The sequence below is a fragment of the Manis pentadactyla genome, chromosome 11 (assembly GCF_030020395.1).
Source record: "Manis pentadactyla isolate mManPen7 chromosome 11, mManPen7.hap1, whole genome shotgun sequence".
In the NCBI taxonomy this organism is placed as follows: Eukaryota; Metazoa; Chordata; class Mammalia; order Pholidota; family Manidae; genus Manis; species Manis pentadactyla.
The window spans coordinates 8,343,097-8,359,937 of NC_080029.1; the positions used below are offsets into that span (position 1 = coordinate 8,343,097).

At 33.0% G+C, this 16,841-nt stretch overlaps 1 protein-coding gene across 2 annotated transcripts in view; it reads right to left on the reverse strand.

The window, feature by feature from the left end:
• Positions 1 to 1,229: 1,229 nt before the first annotated feature.
• The window catches only part of PAPOLA (poly(A) polymerase alpha), a 74,287-nt gene continuing 58,675 nt past the window's right edge, over positions 1,230 to 16,841 (reverse strand). Inside the window, exons 18-22 of one of the 2 annotated variants that reach the window (XM_036882354.2) lie at positions 11,595 to 11,692; positions 11,147 to 11,367; positions 7,434 to 7,496; positions 5,462 to 5,536; positions 1,230 to 3,414 (exon numbers count right to left, since the gene is read on the reverse strand). In XM_036882354.2, coding sequence (XP_036738249.1) covers positions 3,319 to 3,414; positions 5,462 to 5,536; positions 7,434 to 7,496; positions 11,147 to 11,367; positions 11,595 to 11,692 — 553 coding nt within the window. In that variant the 3' untranslated portion in view covers positions 1,230 to 3,318. Of the gene's footprint in view, positions 3,415 to 5,461; positions 5,537 to 7,433; positions 7,497 to 11,146; positions 11,368 to 11,594; positions 11,696 to 16,841 lie in introns of both variants that reach the window. The other variant, XM_036882353.2, reaches the window with a different exon arrangement.

The following is a 16,841-nucleotide window of genomic DNA, read 5'->3' on the forward strand; positions in this document are numbered from 1 at the left end:
AACAGTTAATATTTCCAAAGCTTGGTCTACAAGTTTGTGTATATTAATGATTTAGCCTTTCATACATCAATTACTACTTGGAGCTGCTGATCATTTATTGCCACCTTGAGTGCAGCCAGAATTAATACTACGCAGAGCTCTAAAACATTTTTCTGTGTGGAGAAAAAAACAGAGGTGTTAATTAGAAAAATATGAACTTTATTCCAGAATATACCCAGAGCCACAAAATACACAACTGTCAATTATTTCACTAATTCAGCAAATGCATGAAATGCCAAAAGACCATGTAGATGACAAAACTCAGAAAGTGTGATATTCAGTCCCATGTTTAAGTGTCTATCAAGGTAAAATACAGCAAGTTCAGTTTTATTGGTGTTCACAATGAAGTCAAGGGTAATTTTTATAGTATTTTCCCTTTTACTGAACAGTCCAAAAAGCTAAATTTTATTTTAACAGGAAGTTACCTCACATTGCGGTTATATGTTTTATATATAATAAAGGTACCAGAATTTGAATTTCAGGAGTGAAATATGCACAACTGCACGGTCCCTAAGAATAATGGCTTTTACATAAGGAGGTCCATCGTTCCACTCAAAGCCCTTCAGATAACCAAACTCGGGAGCTGGTCATCATGAACACACAGAGCGGTTCATTCCTAACCCATGAGTTACATATGCAGTGTCGAGCATTTGGGCATTTAAGAAAGCAGTATCTGATTTGGGTTTAATGAAATGAGAAACGTTAAGATCCTGGCTGGTTGTGGTCTATAATCCTAAATATACTGAAAAACAACAGTGCCACCTGCTGACATCAGAGATAAAGCTTCAACTGCTTTGAAAACCAAGAGCTTTGAAAAGGAAACACCATCAGTGGTACACTGTCTACATGAATGGAATAAATACATATAAAAGGTATAGCGTATACATACACACAATATTTTAGAAGATGGGCCAGCTGAAAGTGAATACTAACTACATTCATATCTTCCACCCTAATGATCAATTATATGAAAAATAGATACCTGATAATGTGAAATAGTAGTTAATATTAGGCTGCAGCTAATGGCTCAAATTAACTAGAATCAAGCCTTTTCTAAATGTAACCAAAGCTAATTCTTTTGCAAATCTTCACTTAGAGCCATACTATAAACTTACAAGTACAACCAATTATACAACTGAGAAAACAAAAGAAATAAAATGTCAATCAAAAGAAACCAGCCAATTGTGGGATTGTGCTGTTTTTTTCTTTTTTATTGTGTTTTCAATGGAGAAATACATCATCTGTTTACAAAATAGCTCTTGAAAAATACAAGGAGTACAGATACTATAAAACAAAGCAAACTCCAGTCATGAGACACTACGTACATCATGCGAAAGCAACAGTCTGATCTCCAGGTTATGAAATCTAGAATTAAAAAGTCACTACACAGAAAAGGTCCAAGTTTCCAGATTGGTAAAACTTGGGTGCAGTTACATGAAACGTTTAATAAACTGAATTTTTTTCCCCGATGTGTAAACAAAATGACAAGACTAAATCTGTGCCTGGCAATTTCAATCTAACTCTGAAGCTACACAAAACACACAGACACCTTGTACACTTCACCTGTTAGTATGACCATCTTTTTTCTTAAGTGGTGGGAGGAAGGGCAAGGTGACTGTGCAGAGCAAAGATGTGGGAAGTGGAAATATTGTATACTAGACATTATACAAAATGTTGTATACTAGACATCATAAAGTATGGTGAAAAGAAAGCCTCAATTAATGCATAGCCTAAGGGGAGAAAGACTACACTCCAACTTTGGAAAATTAATTTAGAAAGATGGGGAAGAGTTTAAGTAACTGCATTGTTAACATGAAAAATGCACATGTGATAGAATGGAGCACAATGGACGATTCATGAAACATGCTCATCAGAAAAACCTATTAGGTTTGCTTTGTCCAGATTAAACAAAGAGTAAGTTTATCAACATCTGGCATCCCTCATACCTTGTAAAGATGGATATTTTCTGTTGCTTGATTTTGAGGAATTATTTTCTTTAAAGAAAGGAGCTCCTAACCCACTGATAGGCTAAAACAAAGTGAAAAAGCAGTAGAGAGCTGACTAGATGTTAAATGCTTGCTGGAAATGATTTTTAAAATGTTTCTACATGTAAAATTTACTGATAAATTTTGGTCAGCTACTTAAAAATAAAAATCATTTTAAAATTCTTGGAGAAAATGCCTTTTAGCCTACGTTTAAAATTGAAAATCAACTTTACTATAGACAGGATTCTGTGGAGTGTACAAAATTCCTCATAGTTAGAGATCAAATGGCCATCCAAGATAGGTATCATGTTTCACAGGCATTACTTTTAGTCACCCTAAAGTTTCAGCCATGGGACCAAAATTAAGTGTTCTGTGCCATGTGGACACAGGATCATTCGTTTCACATCATGGCTTAAGAAAAGACTGGCATTTTGTGTTTTTATGAAATGCTACTTTATGCATACAAGCAGAAAGGGAAAAAGAAAGAGGGAGCAAAAAGCTTTGTTTCAAAGACAGCAGATTGAAGGCAAATGAATATGGAGCTTTAATAAGCTCAAAGAAAAATATCTGTTGGCTCATCACTGATTTTTATGCACTCTATAAACAGTACTACAAATAAAACCAATATGTCATTTCTTAATCATGACCACACTGAACCAAGTATTTCCTAGTAATTTTTTCAATGTCAAATATATACCCTAGAGCTGACATTTCATTTTGAAGGGTTACAGCTACCTCACAGGGCTGAACTGGATGTGCTCTTATCCCCTCTCTGAAGTCTAACAGTATACACCACTGCACAACGGCATCCAATTTGAAGACTAATGGTAAAGGAAATTCTTCAGGAAGAAATGAAAATCCATCAAGCTGAAAATCTAAAATTAGTTCTACTTTCTAATAAAAAAAAATACATAAAAGTGCATCATCAGAACAAGGAATTCTTATGCCAGTTTGTATTGCAAATTTTCCAAACAATGCATCAAACAGAAACCCAATCCAGATGTCAATTATGAATACAAATATAGCTTGAGGTTTTTTTTCTTTTTCTGAAGGCAGTAATTTTTTGAAATAGTTAATGCAACTGTTGCTAACACAAAAATAATAGTACTCCTGGCTTCACATACTAACCTGGACTTCCGATCAAGTGCTGATTAGCCCAGTAAGAAAGGTCACCAAAATAACCTAAATCCATTTTCAGTCATGCCTAGTCTTGTACCCTCCATTCTCCTTTTTTAGCATTTGAAGACAACAGGTTGAGTTGGCAGATATTGTTTATGGACCCCTGAGGTTGTTTTTACCGATTCAATCTCAGTTTTATTGAATTCTTGATAACAGGAATAGGATTTGCAGGGAGAGCAGGGATATCAGAAAGGTCTGTACTGGATGTTTTCTGAGAACAAGAGCAAAGAACACAACATTGTTCAAAGCACTGCAACATGACAATGACATTTACTTTCCCATTGCTTTCCCTCCTAAGAAATGGATGGCACCTTATCATAAGCATTAAAAATTTAAAGAAAAACACCCTAAAATGTTGTTAAAATGGAGTACAAATACACATGACTATTACTATAAAATTACTGTTCTACGCTTGAGAAATTTTCAAATTAAGCAGGAATATTTTAGCAATATATAGAACACCTAAGTTATTTCTACTGCAGCTTTTATAGACGTACTCTAAGAATGACCTGTCATATTATTAAGTTCATGTTAAACTTGTATTAACTCTAGCAGTTCCATTGACTGGTACTGGAGCACCCCCATGTGGGAGAATACTTGAAGTTCACCTAGAACACAGGAGCAGCACTTACTAGTAAATTTATTATTTGCTGACTCTGTAAGTTGTGAAATTGAACTTATCCAACTGAACAGTAACTGAATTATTCTAAATTTTAGGGACATTTTATTTGTTAAAAAACATTAAATCACAAGTATTTTTTTAACATTCAAAAACAGAGAGATGAATTTTAAATGTTTTATTATGGAAAATCCCAGACATATATAAAAGTAGAGAACTGATATAATGAATCCCTGTGTATTCATTATCCAGCTTCATCAACTCTCAAATCAAAGCCAATCCACTGTCCTCCCACCTTCACTCGGAGATTATTCTGAAGCAAATCCCAAATCTTATTGATTTCATCTATAAATATTTCAAGTTTATCTCAAAACAATAAGGTTTCTTTATTAGACATGACTACATTACTATAATCACCTCTCCCGAAAGAAATATGCCACTTATATCAACAAATGCAGGATCTTTTTTTTTTTTTAAATCACCATAATCATTCTTTTTGTAACTGAGTGACTTTTCTCCAAATGGTCCTAGGAATTTTTCATTAGAAAGAAAATTCTATTTCCTCACAAAAATATCTAAAAGGCAAATACACATTGGTAGTGATCGCTATAGAAATGAACTCAGTAAGATAAACTATGAGAGCGGATCCCTGGAGAGTAATCAGGAAAACCAAAAGACATGCAGCCACAATCACAGGACAGCTGAAGTTTGATAAGTAAGTTTGTGTATACATCAGTATCAAGCACATTCCCTAATGTTTTTACTTCCCTCCCTCTCCCAAAAATTTTATTTAAGGTTATGTAAATACAAGACATTCCAGAAAATAAACATAATATTTTTATCTTTGGGGGCCTTGGTTAATTGCTAGCAAAAACACATTTTAAAATTATCACATTAAAATAACTCTGAACTACAAAGCAGCAAGTACTGTTTTATCAGTTCAGCAACACCACTATGTAACAGGTGTTACCTCAGGTTGTAGAGGTTAAGCAGTTTAACATCAACTTAAGTAAAATATTTACTTTGTGTCAGAGTTTGACCTGGACTTTGCAGAGTGTATTCAATTTAAAAGGATTCAAGAAAACAATCATTTCACAAAGAAAATGAAGGTTCACAAGTCAATTTAAAAAAAGATTCCAGGTGACTACTATATGCAAGGACTGTCACAAGTAGAATTTCTAGGACAAATGAAAAAATAATTTTAAAGTATGGGCTATATTAAATTAATAACTGAAAATCAGAAGTGAAAAGTGAGGCAGAAACACATTTAAATGTAAAAAGATCATAATAACCTTGTAAAAAAATCCATTAAAAATGTTTTTCGTTATCATTGTTTTTCACTTTTGACCTATATAAATAAAACCTCATGGCATATTGTGACTAGTGAGGATTTAAACGATTTGCAATATCAAATAATATATAAGGGGATGAGTTAACATCTTGACAGTGTAAAAGAATGGTTTCCACCAAATCTAGTGCTCTACCTTTAAACTATAATAAATACATTTACAGGCTAGTAAATAATTACTTTCAATAAAAATAATTTTAACAGTCTTCTGTATATGCTCATTTTAATTCATTATACCACACTAATCTTAACAACATTTATAAAACTCTCCTTGCTTTTTGCACTTAGTACCTGAGAGGCCAACAGAGAAGCCGCTGTCTGAATAGTTTCTGATTGAGTTGTACTTGTCTCTGTATCAAGTTGTTCCTGTGAGACAAAGAGGATGGGGGAGGAAACAGACTTAAAAAAGAATAAAAGAACATAACTGGGTTTGGTGGCTAATAAAGAGGACAAATTGGAAGACAGGAGGGATCAAGAGAGAGATGTGACTACATTAATGATTCATTAAGCCTCACTGTAGGTTATTTCACCATTTAAGATACACATAAATTTTATTTGCCTACTTCAGTCTTATAAGGCATGGACAAAATATCTCATAACTTTCCAACTAGCTCCAACTTGGACATTTTAAGCAAACAATAATTAAAGGAAAGCACAGGCACATTATAAAATGTTGCCCAGACAATAATTAACAGAATATAAACTCAAGCTCTTGGCTATGAGAAGAAAAAAATAAAACTATTCAATAAAATTATCTAAAAGCACAAAAATTGCTCCCACCCCCATTTCTGGTTCAAAGTAGAAAATGTCTCTAAAACATTCTTCCTTTGTTTCTCTTCCCCTCCTCAATAATTAACACACTGAATCTACTCTAAGGATAATCAGAAAATACACATCAACCACTATTCTAAACTTTTCTAAAAGCATTGCACAATAGAAAACAATATATACATAACAAAGGAAAAACAAAAATCTGAGTTTTTATATAATATATACAGTATCAAAAACCATAAAATACCAATTTTCTCTTATGAAACTGAAAAGGGCAATAAGAGGCAGAAATGAAGTGCAGCCTTTCTGAAGCAAACTTGGCAATACATACATACCAAGTTTTAAAAGTAAGCACACTATTGCCTCGTTAACTTCTCTTTCCATTAATTTATCCTAACGAAATAAACATAAATAGATGGCAGGTATTTTATGGTCAATACTACAGTACGAAAGATCAGTTTCTTTGTTTAACAGAAACAACTGCTAACAATAGGGAACTGGTTGAATAAATTATGGGAACAGTCTTAAGACAGTATTCTATGCAGCTATTAATGTAACATTTTGTAGATTATATAATGACAGGAACAATTGGCAAAAGGCACTGGTATGCATGCATTCATTCAAAATCTACAAAGACACCAAAAAATACTTGCTAAAATAGCAAATGAATTCCTCAACATTATGGAAATATATTAATATCATGGAAATATTATAAAATATATATTATAAAGTATATAAAATCTATATTATAGTATCATAACATACATCAAGGAAAATATCAATGGCATGGGAATCTGAATTTCCAATTTTTCTACAATAAGGAGGAAAAAGTTGAAAGCCTCCAGTACATCTCAGTTTCTGAAAAAAATGACATTTAAGATCTAATATGGTGTGACTAAGCCTATTTCTCCCACCCTGCCTACCTTGTCTCAAGCCTCATGTACCCTGAATTCTACCCAGAATCTTCTGCCAAAATCTGGTTCCCTAATAAACACAGCATATTCTCATCCCAACAGTGACATGACCTTTTCATCTTGGACTGACAACCTTATGAACTCTTCAAGGACCACCTCAAGTACTACGTCATCCTCTTTGAGACCTTTTTTCTGCAGTCAGAATAGCCATCTCATGCCCTTGTCCCTCACCACCCTCAATTAATCTGATTTTCTTTGATAAGGTAATTAATAATTTCTACCTCTTTATCTTTTCTACTTAATTTTAAGATCCTTTAAAATTATGGAGTATGTCTCACTCATCACTCTATCCCATTCAGTGTCCACCCAGATCACCTTACATTAAGTAGGACGTCAAATATTTGAGTTCAATTTCAGCACTATAAATTAACATTAAAAAGGGACAAATACCTCTCTAAAAACAATACTGAAAACAACCTAAAACCTGTAGAACAAAATACAGTATAATATTCTAGAGACATTTCTATTGTATCTTCTGTACTCTTAATTATATTGATTCCAAGGCTAAATTAGTATACCTTTGTTTCTGTTTTATCATGTCCACTCAAAGCAAGACAGTTAGCATCTTCGCTTGTTTCATCCTGTTTTTAAAAAAAAAAGCTTTATTCTCTCAAATGAAAAATTTAGATTATTTGCCAATCAATGCTTTAATTTACAAAAATTTTTTAAATTATAAAATAATTTAACCTGTAAAATCAATTTTGGCCTTAAAATAGATTACTGGGCTCACTTAAGAAAATTTTGTTTTCATGTTAACGAATTCAATCTGGCTTCAGTATCTAACAAAATTAGAATATGAAGAAAACCGTTATTGTTGATTAATACCACCTAAACCACATCCCACAAAACACTAAGTTCATAAAATATTTTTTTGTAAGGAAGGAAAAAAAAAGAATCACTTGATAAACTATTTAGGAACTTGGAATACTATCGCCCCTATTCTGGGAGAGTGACACACACATTAGCACATAGAAGTTTCTGAGAAGTGCTTCTCTTAACTTACCGAAACAGAATTACTCTGCTTTAGTTAAGACCTACTAACATTGGGAAGAATAGGTTTAAGAAATGCTTTCCTCAGGTCTTAATTTTTTAATTTATTAAAATTCTATTCAATAACAACTCATATTTGATGAAGAGAGGAAACAGGAAGCCAAGAATGGCTGTACTTTCCCATTCCTGCAGTGACTTGAAATAAACACTTTAAGAAAAACAATTGTAACACCAATTTCTCTAATTTACTTCATAGAACTGAAATTTAACTTAAAATGTAGTTTCAAGCAAGACATAGGAACCACAAGCTAATGCATAGAGTAGTTGAGATTTAACAGCAATATCAATCAACTTCAGTAAGGATTTAAACATGCAAACTTAAGAAATAGTGATTTAAGTCACAACTGGACCAATTTCAACACTGACTAGACATGTGACACTAAAGAATTATTGTATCAGTAAATATATACACACACCCCAAAAAAAGATATATATATATGCATATATATATATATATATATGGTGATAACCTACAGTAGTTACGTTTTTTTGAAGTCCTTATTTTTCGATACACACTGAAGTATTTATGGTTGAAACAACATATCTGAGATTTGCTTCATAACAAAGGGAGTAGACGTGTAGATGAAACAAGGCCAGCTATGAGTTATTAACAGCTGAAGCTCAATGATGCAAACATTACTGTTCATTATAATTTTGTAAATGTTTGAAATTTTCCATGGAAAGTTTTTTACATATATATTCATTTAGCCACATAACCCAGGTGGATAGGGTAAACTTTCTTCTATTTTTATCATACATTCCTACCATTTATATGTATTTGAAAAGCTTTAGAATGCGATGCAAATTAAACAGAAATAAACTACCTGCCAATACTTAAAACCCTCCTATCAACATACATGTTAATGTATTATTCAGTAGGACCAGTGTTTCTTTCTGGTTCGATAAAATTTCTAATAACAAGTACTCATTAACAGAGAATAAAAGACCCAGTTTAGTAGAGCTTCAAAATTACGATATTAATAACAATCTCCTTCAACTTTAGCACCATGAGATTTTAGGCTGGGTTCGAATCATGGCTCAGGCTTTAAGTAGCTTATAAATGGGAAAGCCCCTGGACCTCAAGTTCCTCTTCTGGGAAATGAGATTAGCCTATGAGATAACCTAAGATCCTAAGATACCTTCCATATCTTAAAAATTCTATTTTTGTTAGTCAATTTCATGGAGCTGCCATAAGCAAAACCTAGACTGTGAGAAAACACAGAACAAAATACTTTAAGAAAAAAAGGAGCATAAACCTGTATTTTAAAGGATATTTAATGAGCCATCAATTGCTATACAGGGGTGTCACAGAATTAAACAAATAAAGACTATTTTTGTAAAAAATCAATGACACAATCAGGAACATTTGAGCACTCACTAGATATTTGATATTAATAACTGCTGTTGATTTCTATAAGTGGGTTAAGTTTCTTTTATACTTTTGTTTTTTATAATTCAAAGTTTATTTCTTTTTTATTATCCTTATCTTTTAGACATAGGATTTAAAAAATACTAATGAAATGATGTATCTGGATTTTGCATCTAAATAATTGAAATGAAAGAGGCTAAAAGAATTAAGGGTATAGGGACTGGCTGAGTTCATTATCCCTGAAGCTGCATGATGAGTACATGGGTACATGAAATGATTCTCTTTACTTGAATGTATACTGTAAATTTTCTGTATTACTGTTGCCCCTCTAAACTAGACAGGAAATATGAATGTTTCCTACCAAAGTAAGTACAAATGAAATGACAAATATTGAGCTGGCACACATTTAGTTGGAGCTCTCAGGGAATCATTATTAAGGAATTAAGCTATTAACAGTAAGGAAACAGATTGAATAGGGATCTAGAGTTATGCTTTCATATAATTTACTCAGGTAGAAAGAAATGTGAATTCTAAAATGCTCTGATAACCCCAAACAAGTATCAATAGAGCAAATGTGGAATGACACCAAAACTAATAGATTTTTAGGTTGCTGTACAACACAATCACGAAACACTGGGGCATTTAATAAAATATTCCCAGGCCTAAGTTCTGGAGACTCTGATTCAGTGTATCTAGAGGAGGCTTCAAGATCTGTATTAAAAACAAAAAAGTGAAAAAGCAATTCTGTACAACTGAGACTGAAAATCACTGCCTAAAAGGTAACTAACACAAATGGTTTTCAAAATACACATTGCAAAATATGGTATACTATACCTATTTTTCATTCTCATTTAGCATCATCAGTGACAAAATTCATCAAGTATTTAGTTAATAATGACTATTTCAAAAGAAGTCAAAAAACAAAAGCCTTCAGAATAAGCTAGGAACAGGACTCTTATAAATTAGAGATAATAATTTTTCACTACCACAGATCAAAACACCTCATGAGAAATCTAGATTTTTTCCCCCCATTCTAAAAGAAACTTTGATGTAATGAGTAAGCTCTTAAATAGCAAATTATCAGCCAAAAATTCTAACTAAATTATTGTCTTTGGACTGTCATCAGTGGAACAATGGTGAATGTCTCACTAACAAGAAAACAAAATGAGAATGACTCCAAGGAGCAATGAAATTGTGTAACAAAGCCACTTCTATACTAACACACACACCAAAATCAATGTACACTTTTAATAATTTTCCTAGAACTGAGACTTTGACAAGGTAAACCAGTCACTATAAAAAGTGAAAGTATTCTGAGACTATTTCCTAAAGGATTGAAGGAAATAACCACACGTGTGGTCCCCAAATAAGTCTGATTTTGCAACTCTGGTCATTCAATTAAGAATTCCCTGAGAACCTCCCATATTCAGTGACCCCATGATACCAAGTATACGTACTGTAGAAGCTCCAAAACTCCATGTGGATTACAGAACTGTGCCCAAAAGGGCTATCAAAGGATCAGTACGCACAAAAGACATAGTTAAAATTAAGATAATATGTAAGTCCATGCTAAATTGTGTTACACACCAGAAATGCTATATAGAAGCTTAAGTGAGAGACAAAGCTGTACAAAGAGGTAGTTACTGAGAAGAATAGAAAAGGTGAAGAGAAACTATGGCTCTAAAGCACTATCTAAAAATTCTCAAAAAGCTTTCCTTCTTGCTGCTTCTCAATTCTGACTCAAAGGTTTTCTTCCACTGGATTTTAAAACAGGCAAGATGGCATTCCCATGGCCAACTAATATATAGATACCTCTTCTGTTTTGGTTTTCTTGGGGCTCTCTTCTTTATGGGGTGAGGATGTCCTCTTGACTCCTGCTACAGGATTAGGTACTTTTGTTGTTGCATTTCCTGAAGGTCTAGGTGGTGGGTTTACCAGACGTGTTGAAGAAGCAACTCTGGAGACCGTAGGCTTTGGTGGTGGTGAAATGGCTGGTTGTGTGGCAGTTTGAGGAATGCTTTCACTCGATGTACCTAAGTAGGAAGTGTATGAGTACATAAAAATTAAATCATACCAACATCAAGTTATAAATAAAGCTTTATGTTTCTGAATATGATTTCATTGATAATTTTACATGCAAATAAAATGGCATTAGAAAACTGAACTCAAACTATTTAATCAACAAATAAAGCCATCTTTCAAAATGAAGACACGAACCAAATGTAAGTATTCTCAAGCCTGTCAAAATTAATCTCCTTACCCCCTGAGCTTTCGCTGGAATTTACTTGTGGCACAGAAACTTCAGTAGCCTGTATGTTGGTCACAGATGCTGCTGTTACAGCTGGAGCAGGACTGTTTCTGCTAAAAAAAAACAAAAAAAAAAAAGAAAAAGAAAAAAGGAAAACAGCAAAGAGAGAAATACAAACTAAAATTCAGTGACAAAATTTATTATCTGCAGAAGTTATCTTCTAAACTATATGATTCAATTTTACTTTTCATTTGTATAAATCAGTAACTGGATTTGATAAAATTAACTAATCCAAAGCACACAAACATTTCAAGGCAGTGCTGTCCGACTGAACTTTCTGTAACAATGTTCTACATATGCACTATCCAGTATGGTAGCTAGTGTACACAACTACTCTGCACTTAAAATATGGCTAGTGAGAAACTGAATATTTAATTTTATTTAATATTAACTGTCATATGTGACTAGTGACTACCATATTACACAGAACAGTTCTAAAAAATCTGTCCTTCTCTGTTTCAGGGTAACAGACTTAACTTACTTGGTATATAAGAAAATCCTACCAAAAGCTATAAACAAGTAAATGGTCTGAGAAACGGAAAGCTCCCGCATACAAACTCTAAGGGTTCATAAAACCCTAACAGCCCAACCAGTGGCCCAGGTAAACAACACAGGCTCTCAAAGCCCAATCCCCACTTCTATGTTCTGATTCCCACTCCCTCCCATCATCCCAGGAAATTCAAATCACCCTTCCTTATTCTATTCCTTCAACTATTATGTCTCAAACAAATCCTTTACTTTAGTACTCCAATCTCATTTTTATTACCTCCTAGAAGAAAAATAAAAGCAAAAAGTTCTCTGTATTTACTCTCCCTCTCAGCTACAGCTCACACTCCAACTGCTGAAAGATGATACCATGAAAGGGTAGGTAACACTAGAGAACTTAGGTTTTTGGTGCCTCCGTGACATTTGCATGCAGTCAGCTTATTAAAGCTTTTGAGCTCATTGGTACTAAATAAAAATAAATGAAGTCAACAGAGGATGTGATACTGCACCTCTAGAGAGAATACAAAGATGAAATAAAAAACTGAGGAGAGATCCCTCAAGGTTACAAACATCTAATGATTAAACAGAAAAGGAGAGTTGACAAGAGAACCACCACAGATGCAGGAGGAAATCTGAAATACCTAGCAAAGTGACTGGTACATAATGAATACTCAGTATCTGTTAAGCATATACACAATCATAAAGTTAAATTTCAGAGTTTTTATTCACAGATATTTGAAGAAACTAATACATTTCTAAAATCACTTACTATGTATACCTATTTTACATACATAAGTATAAACTCAAAGTACATAAAGGCTTTTTATACAAATCACAAAATTCTCCCTAAAATGTCTGCTTCTTGAAAACTTTTTTGAAAAAATAACAGCAGAAAATTCCCTAACCTGGAGAAGGAAACAGACATCCCGGTCCAGGAATCATAAAGAGCACCAAAAAAGATGAACCCAAAAAGGTCCACAACAAGACACATAATAATTTATGTCAAAAATCAAAGAAAAATAGAGAATCTTAAAAAGCTTCAAGGGAAAAACAATGAGTTATGAATTAGAGAAACCCCACTAGGCTATCAGCTGACTTTTCAGCAGAAACTCTACAGGCCAGAAGGGAATGAAAGAGAAAAAACCTACAGCCAAGAATATTCTACCCAGAAAAGTTATCCTTCAGAACTGAAGGACAGATAAAGAGCTTTCAGATAAACGTAAGTTAAAGGAGTTTGCAATGACTGAACCACCCTTACAAGAAATGCTAAAGGTACTTCTTTAAGGCTATAACTGGATGAAAAAAATTATGAAAAGAAAAAATTTTCACTGGTAAAAGTAAATACACAGCAAAGGTAGTAGATCAATCACTGAAAAGCCACTATAAAGGTTAAAATACAAAAGAAGAAAATCAATGACTCTTAAAAATTAGTTTAAGGGAACCACTCAATTAAAAGATGTATATAAGTCATATATATATATATATATATAAAATGGGGAGAGGGTATATAAAAAATGCAGTGCTGTTAGAATGTATTCAAACTAAAGCAACCATCAATTTAACAGACTGTTAATGTGTAGGTAGGTCCTAACATACAAACCCCACAGTAACCACAAACCAAAAATCTATACAATAGACAAACAAAAATTAATAAAAGAGGAAGGAATATCATGACACTAAAAAAAAATCATCATGCAAAAGGGAAGAGAGTAAGAGAAGGGTCAGAGAGGAACAAAAAAAATGAGGAAATATTTAACAAAATTATAATAACTATGGGACCTATTAATAATTACTTTAAATATAAATGGACTAAATGCTCCAATCAAAAGACATAGGGTGATGGAATAAAAAACAGGACCCATCTACATGCTGCCTTCAAGATACTCCAGATCTAAAAACACAGATTGAAACTGAAGGGATGGAAAAAGAGATTTCATGCAAATAGAAATGAAAAAAAAAAAAAAAAAGCTGGGGTAGCAGTACTTTTATGAAATAAAACAGACTTTAAAAACAAGACTGTAACAAGAAACAAAGAAGAGGATTATATGATTAAGGGCTCAATTCAACAAGAAGATAACTTTAAGTAACTATGCACCCAACAGAGAAGCTTATAAATATATACAGCAAGTATTAACAGACATAAAGGGAGAAATTGATAGCCATACAATAGCAGTAGGGGCCTTTAATCACCCCACTTACATCAATGGATAGATCATTCAGACAGAAAATGAATAAGAAAACTGTGGCTTTGAACCACATGCTACAGTAAATGCACTTATTAGATATACACAGAACACTACATCTAAAAACAGCAGAATACACACTCTTTTCAAGTGCACATAAACATTCTCCAGGATAATGTTAGGCCACAAAACAAATCTTGATAAATTTTAAAAGACTGAAATCATACCACACATCTTTTCTGACCACAACAGTATGAAACTGGAACACAATTATAAGGGAAAAACTTGGAGAAAAAAAAAAAAAACATAGCCACAGGGAGGCTAAAAAGTATGCTATGAACCAATGGATCAAGGAAATCAAAAAGAAAATCACAAAATACTTGGAGAATAATGAAAATACAAAAGCAATGGTTCAAAATCTTTGGGGCCCAGCAACAGCAGTTCTAAGAGGAAAGTTTATAGTGATACAGGCCTCCCTCAAGAAACAAGAAAAATATCAAAACAATCTAACCTTACTACAAAAGAACAAATAAGGCCAAAGTTAGTAGAAGGAAGGGAATAATAAAGAGCAGAGTGGGCACAGATGAAATTGAGACTAAAAAAATACAAAAGATCAGTGAAACTAAGCTGAATCTCTGGAAAGATAAAACTGATAAACCTGTAAAGCTAGACTCATCAAGAAAAAGAGAGATAGGATTCAAATAAAAAAAGACTTCAGAAATGAAGGAAAACTTGCAACTAACACCACAGAACTACAAATATTTATACAAGACTACTATGAAGCATCATATGCCAACAAATTGGACAACCTACAGGAAACAGATAAAAATTCCTAGAAACATGCAATCTTCCAATACTGAACCAGGAAGATACAGAAAATCTGAACAGACCAATTACTAGTAAAGGAACTGAATGTAATCAATAAATTCCCAACAAACAAAAGACCAGAACCAGATGACTTCACAGGAGAATTCCACCAAACATTTAAAGGAGAATTAATACCTATTTCTCAAACTATCCCAAAAAGAGTAAAGTTTCCAAATCCATTCTACAAAGCCAGCATCACCTTGATATCAAAACAAACTATAAAAAAAGAAAATTATAGACCAATATGCCTCATGAACACAGATGCAAAAATCAACAAAATATTAGCAAACTAAATTCAAAAATACATTAAACAGATCATTCACCATGACCAAATAAGACTTATTCTAGGAATGCAATGATGGTTCAATATTGGCAAATCAATGTGATAAATAAATCATATTAACAAAAGGAAGGATAAAAAACATATGATCATCAATCTCAATAGATGTTAAAAAAGCATTTGACAAAATTCAGCATTCACTCATAAAAATACTCAACCAAATGGGCAAAGAGGAAAAACACATCTCAACATAATAAAGACCATATACGAGAAACCACAGCTAACATCATGATCAATGGTGAAAAACTGAAAGCTTTTCTTCTAAGATCAACAACAAGACAAAGATGCCCACACTCTTACCACTTTTATTCAACATAGTACTGGAAGTCCAGCCACACTAATCAGACAAGAAGAAGAAATGAAGGGCATCTAAATTGGTAAGTAAAAAGTAAAATTGTCACTACTTACAAATGACATGATGCTGTATACACAGAAAACCCTAAAAAACACAACCAAAAAAATACTGAGATTATTAGATAAACCCAGTAAAGACACAGGATACAAAATCAACATAAAGAAATTGGTTGTATTTTTATATACAAATAACAAACCAGCAGAAAGAGAAATTTAAAACATAATCCCACTTACAAATGTATCAAAAAGAATAAAATAGCTAGGAATAAACCTAACCAAGGAGGTGAAAGACCTGTACTCTGAAAACTGTAAGACAATGATGAAAGACTGAAAATGGGATAAACAAATGGAAAGCTATTCCATGTTCTTGGATAGGAAGAATATTGCTAAAATGTCCATACTACCCAAAGTAATCTATAGATTCAATACAATCCCTCTTAAAATACCAACTGCATTGTGCACAACTATAGAAAATAATCTAAAATTTGTATGGAACCACAAAAGACCCTGAATAACCAAAGTAATCTTAAGAACAAAGTTGTAGATATCATGTGCCCCCACTTCAAACTATACTACAAAACTGCAGTAATCAGAATAGTATGTACTAACACAAAAATAGACACAGAGATCAATGGGACAGACTAGACAGCCCAGAAATAAACCCATGCTTATACAATCATTTAATATATGATAAAGAAGGCAAGAATAAACAATGGAGAAAAGAAAGTCTCTTCAATAAATTATGCTGGGAAAACTGGACATCACATGTGAAACAATGAAACTGTTTCACTTACAGCATACATAAAAATAAACTCACAATGGATTAAAGACTTAAATGTAAGACCTGAAACCATAAAAATCCTAGAAGAAAACATAGGCAGTGAACTCTTCAACATTGTCAACAGTAATTTTTTTCTGGATATGTCTCCCCAGGCAAGGAAAACAAAAGCAAAAATAAACAAGAAGGAA